The sequence below is a fragment of the Calidris pugnax genome, unplaced genomic scaffold (assembly GCF_001431845.1).
Source record: "Calidris pugnax isolate Ruff unplaced genomic scaffold, ASM143184v1 scaffold219, whole genome shotgun sequence".
Classification (NCBI taxonomy): Eukaryota; Metazoa; Chordata; class Aves; order Charadriiformes; family Scolopacidae; genus Calidris; species Calidris pugnax.
Genome location: NW_015094507.1, coordinates 14,113,641 through 14,132,691, shown reverse-complemented (window position 1 = coordinate 14,132,691; position 19,051 = coordinate 14,113,641). Strand labels below are relative to the sequence as shown.

The following is a 19,051-nucleotide window of genomic DNA, read 5'->3' as shown; positions in this document are numbered from 1 at the left end:
CTTTGAGAGTGCTTTACGTATTTGTTGCCCAAGTTTCAGAAGAATGACAAATTAAGTTATAATATTGTTCTCCCAACCATTCCTTAACAATGACATGTGGATCATGTGTAAGGAATGACCTTTTGTCAGGTGAGTAATTAATATCATGGCTTAAATGATAGGAACAGTGAGTGGCTCTGAAAAGCTAAGCTGAGACTACACGGGCGTATGTTATTATATTTGTATAAAACTATTAATTATTTTTTTTTTCAAATGAAAGATGTTAAAAGGTACATACACCCTGGAAACAAATGTGTTCTTGAAAGTCATTAAGCTCCAAATGCGTGATTTCCAGAAAAAATGTTCTGAATACTGATATACTGAGGTACATGGAAGATATAAAGCCATAAAGACGATATAAAGATGTGTTTCTGCTCATGCATCCTTTACCCCTGTGGTTTCATTTTGTATTTCTGTGGTTTAAGATCTTAATGATTTGTGAAGTCAGATGGTAATTTGGTAGTGATAGACAATAAACCTCATGATTCTAATTGACTGTAGCTGATGGCCTGAAGATAGCAATGACCTTTCCAGTTTTACAAGAAAATAGCTTGCAACTAACCAGAGTGTAAGAGTTTGATTTTTCTTACTGTGTTTTCGCTTTATTATTGATTTTGCTGAATGTTTTCTTGCATTGTGTTGACTGACTCCTATTTTTAAAAAAAAATCCAGGTTTTCAAGTTTTTACTCCCTTGGTATTGTAATCTTCATTAAATCTAAGATTTATTTTTTTTCGGTACTATGAATGCTTTCTCTTGAAAATCACTATTCAGGCACTAAATTAGATGAGAAACTTGTGGTTGAGCCGAGTTATGGTTTCACTGACAAGATAGGGCAGTGGCAGAGTTTTCCTTAAAGTTGTGATGTTCTTGAACATTCTTGCATGGAATGAGAAAAATCTTTCACTTCTCAAAGATCTTAATGAAAAAAAGGAAAAAGTAGTGTCTCCCAGACAAGTGGGAGAAGTGTGTTAATATGCTTAGAAGAGCAAGTTTGCAATCAAACTTCCTTTTTTAGCTGTTGCCAAGTGTTTCTCTTTTGACAAATTAATTTGGCAGAGCTCTGATAAAAATAGAAGATAATGCTGTCCTTTATTTTCTGTGAATAGTAAGCTCATATAGTCTTGCATCTGAAGAGACCTCTTATTCTGAGAGAAGGTGAAGTACAGCTTGAAAGGATGATTTATTCTGACTTACTAAAACCAGAGTATTTTAAAGATAAAACCAGAAGCTTCTACAAATAAGTATCTAAACTAGGACAGAAAATTGCCATGGGTAAATCTTAATGGTCTTATTCTGCATCCGTGACAGCCGTCTTCAGGACGTGCTGTGAAGTAATTCTGGAAGGAAATGGATGTAGTGTGCTGATAGTTTTTAAATGTTGTGTTTTCCTTTTAATTAAAGACCAATTTTAAACCAGATATTTGAAGTTGTAAAAGGGTAAATAGCGTTTCAAAGTCCAAATGCCTTATCTTCATGACAAAGCTAGTTGGTTCCAAACTTTGCTTTTCTACAGGAAATATTAATATGATGTTTATGATCCCCTTGGTTCACTTTAAGTTAGAAGAAATAATAACATACACCAGGTGTAAAGTGAAGAAGTGTGTTTTTAAGTGAAGTTGTTTTTCAATACTTGAAATACACATTTTGGAAAGGAGTGACTCAAGGGAAAGAAGACGATTGAATATAACTTCTTGAAGACTCGAAATCTCTTTTGAATTCTTTATATATTGAGTATTCCTAGTCTTGTCAAGTAATTTTTGTGTGAATTTCCATAAGTTTCTACGTAATCTAGTTTGGCACACTGCAAATTCAATGAAAATAATGTTCATTCACCATTTTCTAACCGAACTTCACATTCGGAATTAAGAATAGTAATAAATATATATAAATATTATGAAACTGGCAAGATACATTATTTTTACTCATAGAAAAAAATCAAATTTATTGGGAAGTTTTACAAATCAACAGGTTTTAATAGTTACTGACAAGTGAGACAACCTCTGAATAGGAAGGTAACTAAAAGCTGTATATGTGGAATGAGATGAAAATCTATATTTAAATCCTCAGAGTTTGGCTAGCTGGTTTGAATCAGTGTTAAAATTGATTATTTGAAATAGATTTTTGCTGGGCAGTATTGTTCTAGATAGTGTGGAAATAGATAAATGAGTGGCTTTCCCAATTCAAAGAAAAAAAATTAAAGGAGAAATTAGAGGGCTTTTCACACACTAGAGGATTTTATAGGCAGAGTAATCCTTAACTAATGCAGTGCCATTCTGTGAAGTTTAGTGGTAAATAGAAGATCAGCAACCTTATTTTTGATAAACTGGGTGAAAGCCTGAAGTGGTACAAGTGTAAAGGACTACACAATTCCCAAACTTTCTCACTGCATCCTTTATTAGGAGGAGAATAACATAGATCTTCCCATAAAGACAAGGCAGTCTTGTGTCACTCTGTGAGTGGGTCTGAAGCAGGAGGGACTTCATGGGGATCAAAGCAGGAGCACTTGAAGACATCCCCAAGGGTTCTGAGCAGCCTGCTCTCCTACCTCGCTCCAAAGGTGGATCATCAGAGGAGCAGGGATGTTGCATCTGGTTACAGTGCAGATTTCTGTATGGCAGCTGTGTGGGTCTCGGTGAGCTGTTTGACAGAGATTTGGCTCAAATTTTATGTAATTTTCTGACCTGCCTTTTAAAGGAGTTCTGGTACTGGCTGTGAGGATCCCTTCTGTCTACAAAAGGATCTTTTAGTATCTCTTCAATATTGCATTAAGCTGAACTCTGTGAAGTGGTAGCTGCCTGTGTTTCACTTTGATTTTTTTTTTGCTCAGACTACAATTTGTCAGTCTCGCCAAATTTCTGGGAAGGGCAGAGTCTCACTTCTCCCACAGCAGCACGGTGTGTGTTACCCTGAACTCTGGAGGCAGCTGAGGGGGCAGCAGATGGATGGAAAGAGCAGCTCGCCCCAGGTGGCACAGGATCCTCCTCTGCAAACTGCTGAAGCCAGTGACCAGTGATTTCTGGCCTGTATCAGGAATAGTGTGGCCAGCAGGAGTGGGGAAGCGATTGTCCCCCTGTACTGGGCACTGGTGAGGCCTCACCTCAAATACTATGTCCGGTTTGGGGCCCTTCACTACAAGGAAGACATTGAGGTGCTAGAGTGAACGCAACGAAGCTGGTGAGGGGTCTGGAGAACGAGTCTTCTGAGAAGAGGCTGAGGGAACTGGGGTTGTTCAGCCTGGAGAAAAGGAGGCTGAGGGGAGACCTTCTCGCTCTCTACAGCCCCCTAAAAGGAGGGTGTAGAGAGATGGGGGTCGGTCTCTTCTCCCAAGGAACAGGCGATAGGACAAGAGGAAATGGCCTCAAATTGCGCCAGAGGAGGTTTAGGACAGATATTAGGAAAAATGCTTTCACAGAAAGGATTATCAAGCATTGGAACAGGCTGCCCAGGGAAGTGGTGGAATCACCATCCCATGAGGTATTTAAAAGACAGGTAGATGTGCTGCTGGAGACATGGTTTAGTGGTGGTTTTGGCAGTTTTAGGTTGATGGTTGGGTTTGATGATGTTAAAAGTCCCTTCCAACCTAGATGATTCTATGATTCAATAATCTGTACACATCCATTGACATGGAGCTTTCTGACTTCTAGATGGGCAATAGATCCCTTGCTTTCCCCTAAATCCAGGCTGGGGCTCAGGGTATGGGAGAGGAGTGAGTATCTTGTGGGGAGGGGGATAATTCAGTAACTGCTGCCCAAGTAATTGCCTTAGTAAAGAAGAGAGAACTAATTTCTTGTCAAATGCGTTTTAATTTTTGTTATAAAACCACTTTTAAAGTCAGGATTTTCAAATCACTTTATTTCTGACTTATTAACAAAAAACTGCTTATATCATGTTCTGTAAATGGGCTCAATTGAGGCTGATTGTAACTTGGTTCTTATTTACATGAAGCAAATATGCAAATTATTGATGAAACTTCCAAAGTTATATTTATTTTATATAAGCTTGAATTATGTAGAAAAACTGCATGTTTTCAGGCATTTTTAATAGACTGTAGTTTACATTATGAATATATATTTTTACTAGTTTGCAAGGCAAAGGGGCAGGGGGAAATTGTTTCTTAGGCACCACATCTGAAATACAGAGCCTGTGTATGCACAGAATTAGTTCTGGGATGATCTGGACTATGGCTTAAGTCCCTCTGTAAAATAGGGTATGTGAGATGGAGAAAAAGCCTATTACCTGAGGGGGAAGATAGTGAACTTTGTGGCACTCAAGTTATTTTCAGTAATAAATTAGACTAAATGTGGGTTTTGTTTTGATTTCCATCACCACTACCCCACCCACACTCTGATCTAATCTCTATTCTGTTGGCGTGTAGTTTCAAGAATTTATCAGAAATACTTTTCTTGCAATTCATTTCTAAATAATACAAGGAAGAAAACCCCACAGAATGATGAGAAAAGGTGTAACTGAAATTTTCTCAATGCCTCAGATGCATTTAAACCTTGAATGCGGTGCTGGTTCTTCAGGATTAAACTAATTTAAAAGAATGAGACCTTTTTCTAAAAGGATACATTCATTCTGCCAGTAAGTCCTTTTTGGAAATAAACTGCTATGCCTAGCGTTTCCAAAACAATATTATAATACAATTAAAATAAAGGAGGAAATACTGATTGCTTAAATACTATTTTTTAAACAGTATTTGAACAAATAGTTCTTGAGCTACACTGCTAATTTAAATTAGAGAAGAAGCTTGCCCTGACAATATGTGATGGATGTAGCAGAGTGCCATACTGCTTCAAGATTTCCTGAGAGAGTAAAAAAAATCCTATATTTACTCTGCTGCATCGTAAGACTAAGACAAAAAAACGTATAGAAAACTGACATTTTGTGAGGCTGCCACAGAACACATGCTGTTTTGATATATTAGTTCGACACAATCAATTGCATGGACAGTGTGATTTCTTTTGAACTGCTTATTTTTGAAATCCTTAGATGTATTGTGTTTTTGTGGGAAACTACATGTTTCCCTCCATTCTCCCCCGAATTATTGTTATAGTCTTTCAGCACTAACTGGATCATTACTTGGGTTTTTTTGTTTGCCCTTTTCTAGGATGTGAACAAACTAATGAAGCCATAGGAAAATAAAAGTTAATTGTAAAATACGATGAGATCAGTAATTACTGATCTTCATCCTAAGTTTGTAAGAAGAAATAGTATGCAAAAAAATGCCAAATTTAGTATATATCTCAAACCTAAGATCTAGTGACTGTTTTCTGTTTGGCCTATATTTTTCCTGTTAATCTCCAGCACAATGGAGTAATTCACTAGAACAGATGGATTTAGGTGGAATTAAAGTTTTTCCATTTAAACCACAAGTCTTATCCTTAAATTTATAAATTAATCTTTTAAACCGATTTAATTACTTAAAGTAGTTAAATAGAAAGATAATAGTATGTCTTAAACTTCTAATGCAAAGAGTTTCCTTATGTACCAATGAAAGTTAGTTTACATAAAGAAGATGGATCCAGCTACCTGAAACAGAAAGAAGTTCTTGGTACAAAGGATTTTGGAACTGTCCTGGCCCAGCACACCCATGCAACAGGTGGAAGTGCTTTTTTTCTTTTTTTTTTCCCAATAAGAAGAAATAAATACATCAATTTCCAATGACTGAAGATTTTTTTAAGTGTTAAATAACTCTATATTGCTAAACAAAATCAGTGCAGTATTGATTAAATGATTTACACACTGCTATAGTATTCTTGTATATGTGATGTAGATTAAAAAAATAAAAGTGAGGCATTCTGTGCTGGCACTTGGGAGAAGAAAGGATGTATGGCAAAATTTAGGGAAGTTTGATATGTCAGGGCAAAACATTCAACTCAGTATGGGACTGTTTGGATGTTTTGTTCATTCTTTGAAGCATATGCCTTAATTATTTTAGAAGGAACACTTTTCCCTTCAGGTCTTGGCTCCTCTCCTGGTTGCTTTCACTCCTTAGGGTTTTTTTGTGGGCCAGAGAGTTTGGACGTCTTACAAGGGTCAGAGAAAGATTGAATTTCTTCCTTATCAGTCTTTGGCTGGTGTAGGATTTTCTAGCTACAGCCAGCAATCTCAGGACTGTTGGCCATTTCTTGTCTTAAAAAAAATTAGCAGATTGGACAAGACGAGGCAGAAAAATTGATTAACGTTTCCTACTCATGTTTATAAAAATGTGAGTTGGGCTTTACTGGTTTCAGGGAAGTTTGTTATTAAAAGAATACTTCTTTCTGCAGTGCCATAACAGGTCGGGAGGAGGGTGGCCTGCTGAACAGAGTGATTTGATCAAGAAGCTTAACAGTTTATTGACCTGTGTTTCTGGTAGTGCTGACTCTGGATCACGAGAGGGACAGAAATTGAGAGAAAGTCCTTAGCAACCTGTGTGCACTCCAGGACTTACTTGGGCTCATGTTCTGAGGTGTTTCTGGGTCTGATGGCAGAGTGGCATAAAAGCAAGTCCAAACAATATGGAAAAAACCAAGGCAGTGTATCTTAGGCATCTTTTGCAAACCTTGATAAAAACTCCCTTGAAAATGCTATCTAGCGGTTTGATTTTTTCCTATTCTGAAAGTTGACTCCCTAGGAGAAGAATGGTATTTTAACCTTCATTCTTCAAAAAGTGTTAAGTTCTGATCCCCTGAGACTGAAAGAAGTAATTTTGTTCAAACGTGACATTGGGGTGGGTTACTTTAGACTTGGACAGTGGCTAGAAAAATAATAAGCTACGTTCTTGGTTCTTATGCAGGTGTTTTGTATACATAGGTTTTTCTATATGTATATACTATGTTTTATAGACTACATATTATATATTTCATCAGAATGTCTGATAAGTGTATCTGCATGGACTTGATGATTGTGAAAGTTCTCATTCAAGGGTGTAAGCAAACACCAGCAGATGCTGCTGGCCTACTCTTCAAATTGGGGATTCTTAGGAAGATATTTCCCTCACCACTCTTCCACCTTGGTGAAATAATATGACTTTGCAAACAGGAGACAAGCCTCGAGGGCAGTAGATGCAGGAAGTTCAGATGACAGGATGTGAATTCCTAGAAAAACTACAGGAAAGGCTTCTTTTGGGCTATACTCAACCTAACCGATAAAATTTCACATGTGCTTAATCTATATGGTATATCTTTCTGCAATAGAAAAATTGAAGAAAGTTGCTTTTTAATTACAGATCCTGAAAGTATTGATCTTTAAGGCTAAGGGAGTGTATGCTTTGAATTTTAATGTTCCTCTCCTTTCTCTCTTTGTAGCTGGAATGTATGCTGCTTTCTCTACAGCATTATAAGCTCTGATATTCAGAAGAGGAAAACTGAAAGATGCCATCTGAGAGGTGCCTGAGGTATAGTACTTGGTAGCATGTATGAAGTCATTCACATTTAGGATGACATTTACCAAAGCATCAGTTAAGGACAGTAGGAAAATGAAAATATTATTGTTCATTAGAAATTAATATTATTTAATACATGTCCTTATTATAATCTGCAAACTATTGCTTTCTTGTTGCCACTTAACATAGCATGATAGAATTGTTTAGGTTGGAAAAGGCCTTTAAGATCATTGAGTCCAACTATTAACCTAGCACTGCCAAGTCCCCCACTAAACCACATCCCTAAGTGCCACATCTACACATCTTTTAAACCCTCCAGAGATGGTGACTCAACGGCTTCCCTGAGCAGCCTGTTCCAGTGTTTGACAGCCCTTTCTGTGAAGACGTTTTCCCTAATATCTGATCTAAACCTCCCCCCGTTGCAACTTGAGGCCATTTCCTCTTGTCCTATTGCTTGCTATCTGGGAGAAGAGATATCTTCAGATCTCTGAATTCATGGCTTCATTTTTGTGTGTGTAGTGTTCTGCTCTTCACGACGTATATTAGTCTTCCAGTTTTTTGAAATGGCTTCAAAGCATTCTCTCCAAAGTCATCATCCTGCCTTCCAGGGTCTCCCATTCTATCTTTTTCCCTCTTACAGAGTCTTAATCTATATGTACTTGCCAGTCTAGCCTTTCGTTTTTATTTGTATTGCCCATTGTCTCATCAGAGAATTTGATATTTATAGTTTAATTATCTTCTGGCAACACTCTGAGTCATAACACTCAGCAGAATTTATTAGTCTAGTTGCTTTTCTGCAGAACCTTGCACTAGTCTGGTACGCTGGTGGTAGTTCTGTTTTTTAAAGAGTAGTCAACACTCATGGGCTGATCTGAGACCTTAGAGATCTACCTGATATGACTGGGGCATCGTATCATTCCAGTTCTGTTCCCCTTTCCCTGCCATGCTTCTGCAGCGGGAGAGAATCAGGAATTTCTTGCATTTTACAGCTCTTGAGAATATCAGCTGATGATATCACTACAAAGTGGCCATGTTATGTTTAATGAATCAGTGCTTTTTCATTCATAAACTTCAGTTAAATTTCCTTGCATGGTGTCCATTCTTCATAGGTTGTTAACACAAGGGTTATAAGCAATTTATTTTTCACTTTGGTCATTGAATTGAAAAAAGGATTATGACAGAGCTCAATTTAAAACTACAGATGCCTTTTTTTTTTTTTAATGTCTATATTGATTTACTCCAGAATGACTCTCTGTAAACTCACCTTCTTATATAAAGACCTTGAAGCAGGCCACCTAAGACCACAAGTCTTTGGTCTTTTTAATAGGACTAGTTACATACATACATGTTCCTTTCCACTAATGCTTCTGTTTGAGCCACTTAGTTTTCTGCCAGTCCATTTCCCAGGAGTTATTCATCTCACTTAATTCTAAAATGATTCTGAATTAATCATAGATCAATCGGTTGGAAGGGACCTTTAAGATCATCTAGTCCAACCATCAACCTAACTTTGATAAAAACCATCACTAAACCATGTCTCTAAGCCTACAGTCTTCTAAATACCTCAAGGGATGGTGCCTCCACCCCCTCCCTGATCAGCCCATGCAAATTCTTAATAACCCTTGCAATGTAAAAATTTTTTCCTAATATCCAATCTGAGCCTCCCCTGGAGCAACTTGAGGCCATTTCCTCTTGTCCTGTCACCTGTGATTTGGGAGAAGAGACTGACCCCTGCCTCTCTACACCTCCTTTCAGTGCTGCAAATGAAAATCAGAACAGTTGAGGTTCAAAATTTGAGTATATAATCAGGCTTCATAATATGTTGTTATACTGAGCTTTTCTTGTAATGTCTGTACCATATAAAGATTTTTGCCTGACGTAGTTCATGACTTTTTCTTCTTTCCAAGAATTATCAATATTGTTTTAGAAAAAGCTCTTTTGTATTTCTGACAAACTGCTTGTTTTCTACTGGTTGTTTGTTTGGTTTTTTTTTTTTTTTTTTGGACAAAATCTTTCCCCTTTCCCCTCTCAGTGTTCAGGAAATGCTGACAGGTCAAAGGCTTTGTCAGTCCAGCTCCCATAACGATGCTGTCCTGGCAGCCCTGAACCAGCAAAGAAGCGATGGCGTACTCTGCGACATCACCCTCATTGCTGAAGAGCAGAAATTCCACGCACATAAAGCAGTCCTGGCAGCATGTAGTGACTACTTTCGAGTAAGTCCAAAGATTTTTATTTTTTTTTCTTATAATAATATTTAAAATTATGCCGGGGTGAGTGGGGGATGGTTATATATATCATACTGAACAAGCTTTAAATTTGAGCCTATGGAAAATTCAAGATTATTGCACATTCAGTAGAGTATGCAACATTAAATGTCCACATACATGTCATAGGGAAGAAATGTTAAGAACCTAATTAATTTTTTTATCATTATTTATGATTAATCTTCTCCCTTCCACCCCTGCAATAGAGATAGGCAGTATCTTTCTCTGAATGTTATGCCCCAGTAAAGTCAGAAAGTAGATTATTTTATTTTTTTTTAGAACCCAGACATTTGAGACAGTTGTGATTAGAGCATGGAAGGGTGGGGAGAGGGAATTTAAATATTAATAAATGCAATGTAAGTCAGCTTGAGAGTGGATTTTTATAGGGATGTAAAAATGTTCACTCTCAAAGAGGAGGCCATAGTAATTTTTAAATCATAAAAAACCTGATTTTCAGAAACAAGTGTTTTTGAAATGTAAAAATTAAAATTTTCCCTGGGAAAAGTAATTCAGACACTCAGCATGGAAAACTGAACTCAGGTGCTACAACTGGAGTAACTGAAAAATTGAGTTTTCTAATAGGAAGAGCATTTTTCATATGAAGCAATTCTACTGACCTTCATTATAACATACTTGCTCAAAATGTTGGACTGTCTGTAGCTCTTCAGTTGACTGGTGTTTTTAAGTGAGTCATCCTGTTGTTGTTCAGAGACTAAAGCTGAAATTAATTTAAAGTCTGTTTTCTCTAACACAGTAAGTTTTTTAATATTTTACTGATGCTGTGAACTTCTTTACGGTGACCTTTTTGTTTTGTTACAATAGTAATACAATGAATGACAACTCCTTTACCTGAGCAGAATTTTTATCTTCCTGTCAACTCTTTCTCTTTTGGTTAGAATTGAGACTTGGTTTATTCTTTGTATTTAAGAAATATTGTCAACTTTGATGTTACTTTCACTGTGCTGATGCTGAGCTGATTAATTGTTCTTTTTTTGAGCTTGTCTACTTGCTTATGTGTTCTGCTTCTGCGGACTTTGTGCTGCCATAGCTGCTAATGTTGCTTTATCGTGGTGCCCTGGCCTGCTGGAGCACAGGTTGCTTACCACATTTTTTCCTTTTCCCCCAGCACACAGAGGGGGATTGAGGAGCTCTTTAGCTCTAGCAAGTGCTATATATACTTGTTGATGATAGATATACTGCAGGGCTGCTGTTCTGGTTTGATTGAAATATTTTAATAAGGGTGCCATATCATTCTGCAGCACCTGTGACATAGATTCCTTCCAGAGCTCATTGTACCCTGTCCTTGGGAACATCACAGAGTGGGCAGTTGTACCCAGCACTCAAGTGTGTGGTAGGAACAGCTTCTACCTTGGTCACTTATTCATTGACCTTGAGATTTGAGGCACTGTGACCACACTGTTATTTCCAATTGAGTTGCTTGGGGTTTGCTGGACAGTTACTGTAAATTAAAATCTTAATGCCCAACAGAATAGAAAAAAACCCACCAGTCTTACAATTAGCAATTTAACCTACTGTTAGGTAAGTCTCTTCTATTAAAAAAATAGTGATAAAATGATCTATGCAGCATTTAGTAATCTGATCTACCTTAAAATTGTTATAATAATTTGGTAGGACATAGTCTTCAGACTTCAGGTGTTGGCTATAAATACAGAACTGGTGCTTTCTGAAGTGAACCAAACAGTTTCTATTATTACTGGACACAAAGCTTTTTTAGAAAATTGTGAAATGAGATTTATGTTCTGCAGGAAGATAGCAAAAAAAGTTACTATACACTATATTTCTAATTCTAATAATTTAGACAAATCAGGAGTTGATTAAAAACTAATATTTTTTTGTATTAAAACTGAGATTGTTAGTGTTTTTGTATTTAGGGGAATTTTGCCTAATTAGAGCTACCCAAATATTTATTTCCTAAGGTTTAGGAGAATGATGCCAAGCTTCATTCAGAGTCAGTAAAGAGAAACGGGCATTTCCAGATGATGATAACAGAGGATAGAAGATTTATTTAGACTGAAATGAATGACCATCTGGAAATGCCAGATCTCTCTGCACTGACTGTAAAGACTAGACTCATATGCTTCAAACTTAGCTGTTAATATTACATAAGATGATTTCTACCCTTAGTTTTTCCTGGATTTTCTTGGAGAAATTCTTGGATGAACCTTGCAGACTTTCTAACCCTGAAGACGTTTATGAAGAAGTCATTGCCATAGGAAACTTACCTCTCCCTAATTTTTGTGAGATGTAAGCACAGGACTGCACTAGACTGGATTCCAGGAACATCAGATGTTGGAGTTGCCTTGAATAAAACAGAGATGACAACACTGTGCATCAGTGTGACACAAAGAACTCCCCTACCATAGCTTCTGGTTTCTATGTCTCATAGATTTGATTAATATACCAGCCTACCTTCAGCTCTATCTGGAGAGGTTGTCATCCAGTTCTTACAATCTCACAGATTACTCCAGAAATATGTTCAATTCTACGCAGGGCTTTATGAGAATGAATCAGCATGATTTTTGTTTTGTTTTCTTTTTTCTTTTTTTTTGTTACTCTTGTAAAACAGCTTACATTAGGGACTGGATATTTGCGTTCTACAGAGCCCTTTTACAGTTTTCTACTGTGTCTACTTTGATTTAGATGGAGCTATTTCTGAAATTGTGTTTTTTTTGATGAGAATAACAGGTCAGTTGAGCAGCATATTTTAATTTTTTTCAAATTGCTGCTTATTGCTTTCTTTTACTGCAAAGAAAAATTTGTTAAAACTTTAGAAGGAGAGCTAAATGTATGTCATGTTACAGACTGAGGGAATTGGAGCTATTCTATGTGGGAGAGTGGAGAAGGACAGAGGTTGCTTTAGCAATTTTGCTTTGAGATTATAGTCTGGAGTACAATCTTCACTTGTTTTTCTAAGGCAAGCCAGAGATCTGAGTTTCAGCAAAACACAAAGGGCCAGCCTCCCACGGTAACAGCCTGCCATCTCTTCTTCCAGTTGGTATGGTTAGTCTTGTAGTTCAGCTGTGCTGAAACACTGGAATTTAAATCCTAAGCATAGCACATGATTTGGGAGCTCGTTACATTTGTACACCAAAATGCTGTCTTTGTTTTCTTTAAGAAAAAACTGTATAGAAAGACTGCACTAAAAATACAGACTTAAATTGCAAGATTGGACACTTGAAAACTAGGGTTTTCAATTTGTTTTCCGTTCAGTATCTCCTGTTACGTTCCGGACCTCTTCTTTCAAAATGAGCTAGGGAATACGGTAGTCAGCTCCATTCCCTAAACGACTCCTAGAAAGAGTAGTAAACATATGTATGCTTTTGAGTTCTTTTTAAAGTGACAAACAGCATTTTAGGCAAACTTTTCTGTATGACATGCTGTAATTTGCATGTAATTGTCTCAGTCTATTGCAGTGAGACAAGTGCGGTTCAGTTAGTGAGTGTGTGTGCATTGCGATAGCTCTAGCAAGCTAAGTGATTTCCAATTAAAAGATTCTTTTTTTTTTTTCTTTTCTTTTTTTTTCCCCCCCTCTGGGAGCAAAATGAAATGTTACTGCATGACTTGATTAGTCGGCATTTACAGTGTTGGCAGGTGATTATATAACCTCAAGATTTTCTTGTACAAAATACATTGGTTTTCCAGTCTGAACATCTCCTTCCTCCTTATTTTTCATTTGAGTGGGCTCACAGTCACAGGGCTTTGATCTTCCTCCAAAAAACCAACAGATTTTCCATGTGATCTGGATAAACGAAATTATATCAATTAACTAAAATAGATTTTAAAATGTCAATAATATTCTATTTTTTTCCACAATGAGCATGTTCAATTATTAGAAAAATCTTTCTTCTCTGAAATGAACTAGTAGATATTAATTTTGCATACAGGCTTTGTATTTATAACTGTCACAGTCGAGTCTTAAGCAGTTTATTTTCTGGGTTTTTCTGTGCCATCTTTCCTCCCCGTCAACAGATAATTTCTTTGTGTGTACATATTGCACTGATTGTTCATATTTTGCAATATATTGTGTTGTTAAGGTAGGGAATTATTTTTCATAAACAAATCCCTGAGGTATGAAACACTGTATAATGCAAAGAGCTTTCAAGGCCTTGTTACAAGAATCATAAAGAGGAAAAGGCTCTCCCTAACACATCTTAGGGATGGATCTAAGGACCTAGTTCAGAGAAATCAGAATTACCTGCTGCTTTTGCGCTATAATGTGATTTTGTTTTTCAGTATTTTACCATTGATGTGTGTGTACCAAAAGAACAGTATTTTCCTTGCTTTTGTACCCTGGAAATGATGCTGCGTAGAAATTGTCTTTCCAGATAATATTTTAAAATGTTAGCTCTTTCCATTGGATGAAAACAACTCTATTCTTCTAGCAACATCTAGTCATTGCCAAGACTTTTGTGCCAAAAAAGACCCTTACCCTCACTTTTAGCTTCCTGTGTAGGTTGAGAAATACTTTCTCGTCTTAAATGTCTAAACTGTTCCTGTGATCATTTTAATATAATTTTTTCGGTTGGAAAGCTTATTTGTGAACAGATCCTCCTCTAGTGCTCAAGCTAGAAGGCTGGTCTGTTAGTTGTTTGGAAGCTGTCATACCTATCCATATGTGGCTTGAGGCCAGAGAAGGACTCCAAGTAGAACTACTCCTTTCTCTTGGGCATCTGACACATCCGTGATACACTAACAGATCAACTGCAGGATGCCCATGTACAATTGTAGAGGTGTCAGGTAAACATCCCAGAGGTGACAAACCACACACCCTCTTATGAGTCCTTGAATCCTTTCCTTCTTATTTTTGTTCTCACTGATCATAGAATCATAGAATTATCTAGGTTGGAAGTGACCTCTGAGATCACCTACTCCAACCATCAACCTAACTGATAAAAACCATCACTAAACCATGTCTCTAAGCACCATGTCAGCCCGTCTTTTGAACACCTCCAGGGATGGTGCCTCAACCCCTTCCCTGGGCAGCCCATTCCAATGCTTAATAACCCTTTCAGTGTCAGAATTTTTCCTAATATCCAACCTGAGCCTCCCCTGGTGCAACTCTTAACATTCTTCCCCATAGTCTGAGAAGCCTCAAGTCTTTTGATGGATTAATTTCTTGTCTTTGCTGTGCTAATTCATGTTGTCCTGTGCCATTCTCTATTATCAATGTCCTGACTCAGAAGCAGTTCCCAGTCTCCCTACAAAACTTCAGAACAAGATACAATATTCTCATTTAATGCCACACCATCAGTTTTCTTGTCTAAGAGCCTTGATAAAGATTCCTCTTAAATAAGTTTAATTCTGTGATAAAAATGTTTTCTCCCCTCCTTAGCTGTTTTTTTTAATCTCTTCTCTCTTGGTATTTTTTTGGTTGCTTTTTTCTTATTAATTCTTCCTAGGTAAGAATACTAACTGCAAACTTGGGAAGGAATATGGTCTTAGGACTGGTTCCAGGCTTACAGTTATTGACCTCATCATGTTCACTACCATACAGTGATGTAAGAGATCTAAAGGATATTTTAGCATGCTGTCTAACTGTTTAGCACTATATTTTCATTCTTCTGGATGTGAAATCAGCCAAATGTGGCCCAATACACATGGTTCTGGGTGACACCAACAAGGCAGAAGATATTTGAAGATTCATAGTAGCATCTGGTGTTGTAGACATGTTGTTTATACACCGCCTGTCGAAAAATAGGAACTCAGTGCTGCTTGCTTCTCATTGGAAAAAAAAATTGGCCTCAAATAAGAGGAGGCCTGGAAAAAATGAGAGGTGTGTTTTTGTTTTTGTTTTTTTTTTAGAAAAATTGTCTTCCTAGTATGATATAAACTTTTAAATACAAGTTAGAAGTTTTTCACTAATTATTTAGTAATCCCATTACAGTTGAATGTCAAGAAAACAGCAAATTCCTTCACTTCTTAAAATATTGCTTGATACAGGCATTGTCAATACTTTTACGAAGTTTAATCAAACTGTTGGAAGTAATGTAGCATGGGCAGCTGTGAGGTGGCTTGTTGTATAAAAACATTTCTAATATTTATCTGAACAAACTTTTTTACTTCTGAAATATACACAAAGATGGTTTGCAAATGTTTTAAAGCTTTCTAAATAAATATTTGAATGTTCTTTCAAAGTGGACCAAGTAAGGGACTGTAAAGGGTTATTTTACTTTGTTCATCCGTATCTTTGCAATTAATGTTTTTTTTTTATTCTGTGATGCTCTGAAGCAATTTTCCTGTGCTGCAGACAGAATTCCCACAGCTCAGCAACGTGGGTGCTATCAAAACATTTTCAAGAATCTTCTCTTTTCTGAATTCTATTTTGAAATTACCAGCAGCCGTTATGCTGTCAGAGTAAATATGTTTCTGTTGCAATTCTCATAGTATGTACATGAATTAATTGCAGTTCTGCCACTGCTGTACAGTAGAAAATATATCTTATTCTCCAAGTTATCTCCTTGATTTTTTTTTTTCTTTTTCTTTTTTTCAAGTCTCTCTATTGTGAGAGCAGGATGAGTAAGTATGGTAGAATCAACTCTGCAGTTAGTGAGATAGGTCATAGGAGACTGTGGCTCATTGTCTCTAATTAAATTAGTGTTGTAACAACATGTGGTGTTTGATCACTATTCAATTGATGCATTTTCTCAGTTTAAAAGCAGGACAGAAAGGAGTCATTGCAGCCGTGTTGCTGTAATTGCCAATTTTCTTTGCTGTCTTCTTTGCTTGCTCCAGGAGACCTCAGTGCTGCTACAGCAGGTGTTCTGAAGCTGGGCTGGGCTCAGCCACAATTTCTGTGTTGCTGAGTGTCTGACCATGGAAAGCCAACTTCTTGGGGCTGGCCTGTGGTAGAGAAGTGTCTCATACCTGTTTTTTTCTATATAGTCTGAAGTCCCATATTTTAGAACGTTGCTGGATACAATAGACACTATTCTATATTTTGCAGTCTCCATCAGAATCTTCCTACACAACCTCAGGAGAAATTAAAGTTATTATTCTGTGGGTGTAGTGAAGCTGAAAATACCTTCTTCTCCAACCACCTGAACGAATTATTTGGGCAGCGTGTCACTTTTAGCTTCAGTGAGTAGGACCCACATACCATTTTAATAACATGGGAAGTATCCAAAGAAAGAGGCAAGACTGCTGAAGAGCAGTGATCTATGATCTATGTGGTGCTCTTGGACATACAGCTGGTGTTAGCATGTTTTAATGCTATTCCAAATAACTTTTTCTTTTGGATGTTCCCTCAGGGTTTCTTGCATTCTGCTTTGTTCAGCCCATCACAATGCACATACTTTTGCCTTCTGTGTTGCATCTCATGCTTGTTGGAAGTTTTAGAGGAAATATCTTTCTTTAAACAAAATTCTTATACTGCTTCGTTGTCTACAGTGCCATTTTTTTACTCCCTGTTACCAATTTCATTTTATCAGACTGAAATGTGATACTGGCTAGTTGCATTCATGTCATGGCAGGCCTTCTTGTAAAGGGTTGGATTTAAGCAGTGGAACCTCTACGTTTGACTGTCTTGAACATCTTTATAAAATGCTGGTGGTTGCTTATCTTCAGCAGGAGTTAATCTGCCTAAGTCAACCTGTTTTCAAACTTAGACATCTAAAACCCCTCTAATTCCCAATCCATTCTTACGGGATGACCTAATATGCAAGTGACGAATTAATTAAACTGCTTTTCTATCTACTACTTAATAGGTAACGCCTCAAAAGAGGTAGATGCCCTTAACAGCATTGGGTGAGAACATAAGAATGACCACACTGTGGTGGATCATGGCAGGTCGCTTTAGCAGCAGCAGTTTATGATATGGACATATGTTTATGATGGACAAAAAGAGTAAAACCAGGCTAAGGGTATGTGGTGTGTCCCTGAGAATTCCCCAGGTGTTTTCAGCTCAGGGGCATTTCCTGAGCAGGGTGTGATTCCTGGCTATTCAGCAATCCTAAATAGGTCTCTCATCCAAGCTTTTATCCTCTTTCTCATTGAGCCTGTGTAAGATTTCTCATCCACTGTGTTCTCTAACAAGGTTGCCAACTGCCTGTTGTGTGAAGAACTACTTTTTGCTTGTTTTGAATCTGATTTCCACCAGTTTCACTTGATTCCTTCTACTTCTTTAATTGGAAAAGACAGCGAACCATCAGTTCCCTAGGTATTCTTCTCATGGCACTCAATCATCTCTTTTCCAGGTTGCAAATTTCTGACTTACTCAGATGCTATTCAAATGGAAGCTGTTCCATATGCTTGATGATGCTTTTTGCCCTTCTCTGAAGCTTTTATAGCTGTTGTACATCTTTTGTGAGATGAGGGTAAGAGAATTGCATGTGGCAATAGGCAAAGCACAGGTTTCTGCATGGGCATAGGGTTGATTTCTGTTTTGTTTTTTTCTCTCTTGCCTAACAATTTCTAAGCTTTGATTACTTTTTTTTACTGTTGCTGAGCACTGAATTTTAGGACACCCTATGAAATGCCCATTTGAATTTTCAGAAGCTTTCATACCTGGCACTTAAGGGTCTTCCTTGCCAGAGTTAGATTTCAACCAAGAAGGAGTAGGTGTCAAGCCTATAGCACTTATGGGGAATAATTAAATTGATGTCATCATGGTCTGTTAGCTTGGAGGGGGTTTGTTGGAGAAGAAGGAAGAGCCAAAGGATAAATGAGCACAGTAAAATGTAGACTACTAAAAATAAAATGAAGAGATGATTTTTGTAAAGGCATTTGTTCCAGAGGAGATAGCTGATGGAGGGCAGAGCTCAGCTGATGATGAAAGCCACTGTGACAAATGACTGCAATATTAACAACAAGCTTGGGTAGTCATGTCATTCTACTTTTATTTAGCAAATTGTTAGCATTTAATTACTTTTTTAGGTTTTATCAGTAAAAGGATGTGCAAAACCGAAGAAAAATGGTCAGTGAGCTGATTTTATTCTTTTGCCTTTGTATAAAATAATTTAATAAATAAATAGGTAGGAATTAAGGGTACTTCTTTAGCGAAATTATGGAAAGCGGGATTTATAATGGAAAATAGGATTGTTTTAAAAGATATGAAGGGTATCTAGTTCCAACTCTCATAAAATGGCCAGGTATGAGAGGTATCTAGTACAAACATTAATAAAATGAACCATTTCAAACTTCAACATTTGGCTTCTCGCATAAACAATGTGCTTTTGCAGTTACACTGTAGAATGGAATATAATTGTCATAGTTTACTACTGGTTGAAACATTTGGATGTCAGTGTCTAATGACATTTACATCACGTTATAAATGGCATCTTAAGAAGCTAATTATAATAACAACTAAGATTATGTTACTCCAGTTCTGTTAGGTTAAGCCTTGCTGTACAACTATGTAC

General features: G+C 37.1%; 1 protein-coding gene across 3 annotated transcripts in view; it reads left to right on the top strand.

Annotated features, from left to right (window-relative positions):
* Positions 1–19,051, top strand: part of KLHL32 (kelch like family member 32) — a 122,752-nt gene that overhangs the window by 20,229 nt on the left and 83,472 nt on the right. For all 3 annotated transcript variants that reach the window (XM_014964750.1, XM_014964752.1, XM_014964749.1), the window contains 2 exons: positions 7,334–7,422; positions 9,443–9,623. In XM_014964750.1, the coding sequence (XP_014820236.1) occupies positions 7,400–7,422; positions 9,443–9,623 (204 nt within the window). In that variant the 5' untranslated portion in view covers positions 7,334–7,399. The remainder of the gene's footprint in view (positions 1–7,333; positions 7,423–9,442; positions 9,624–19,051) is intronic.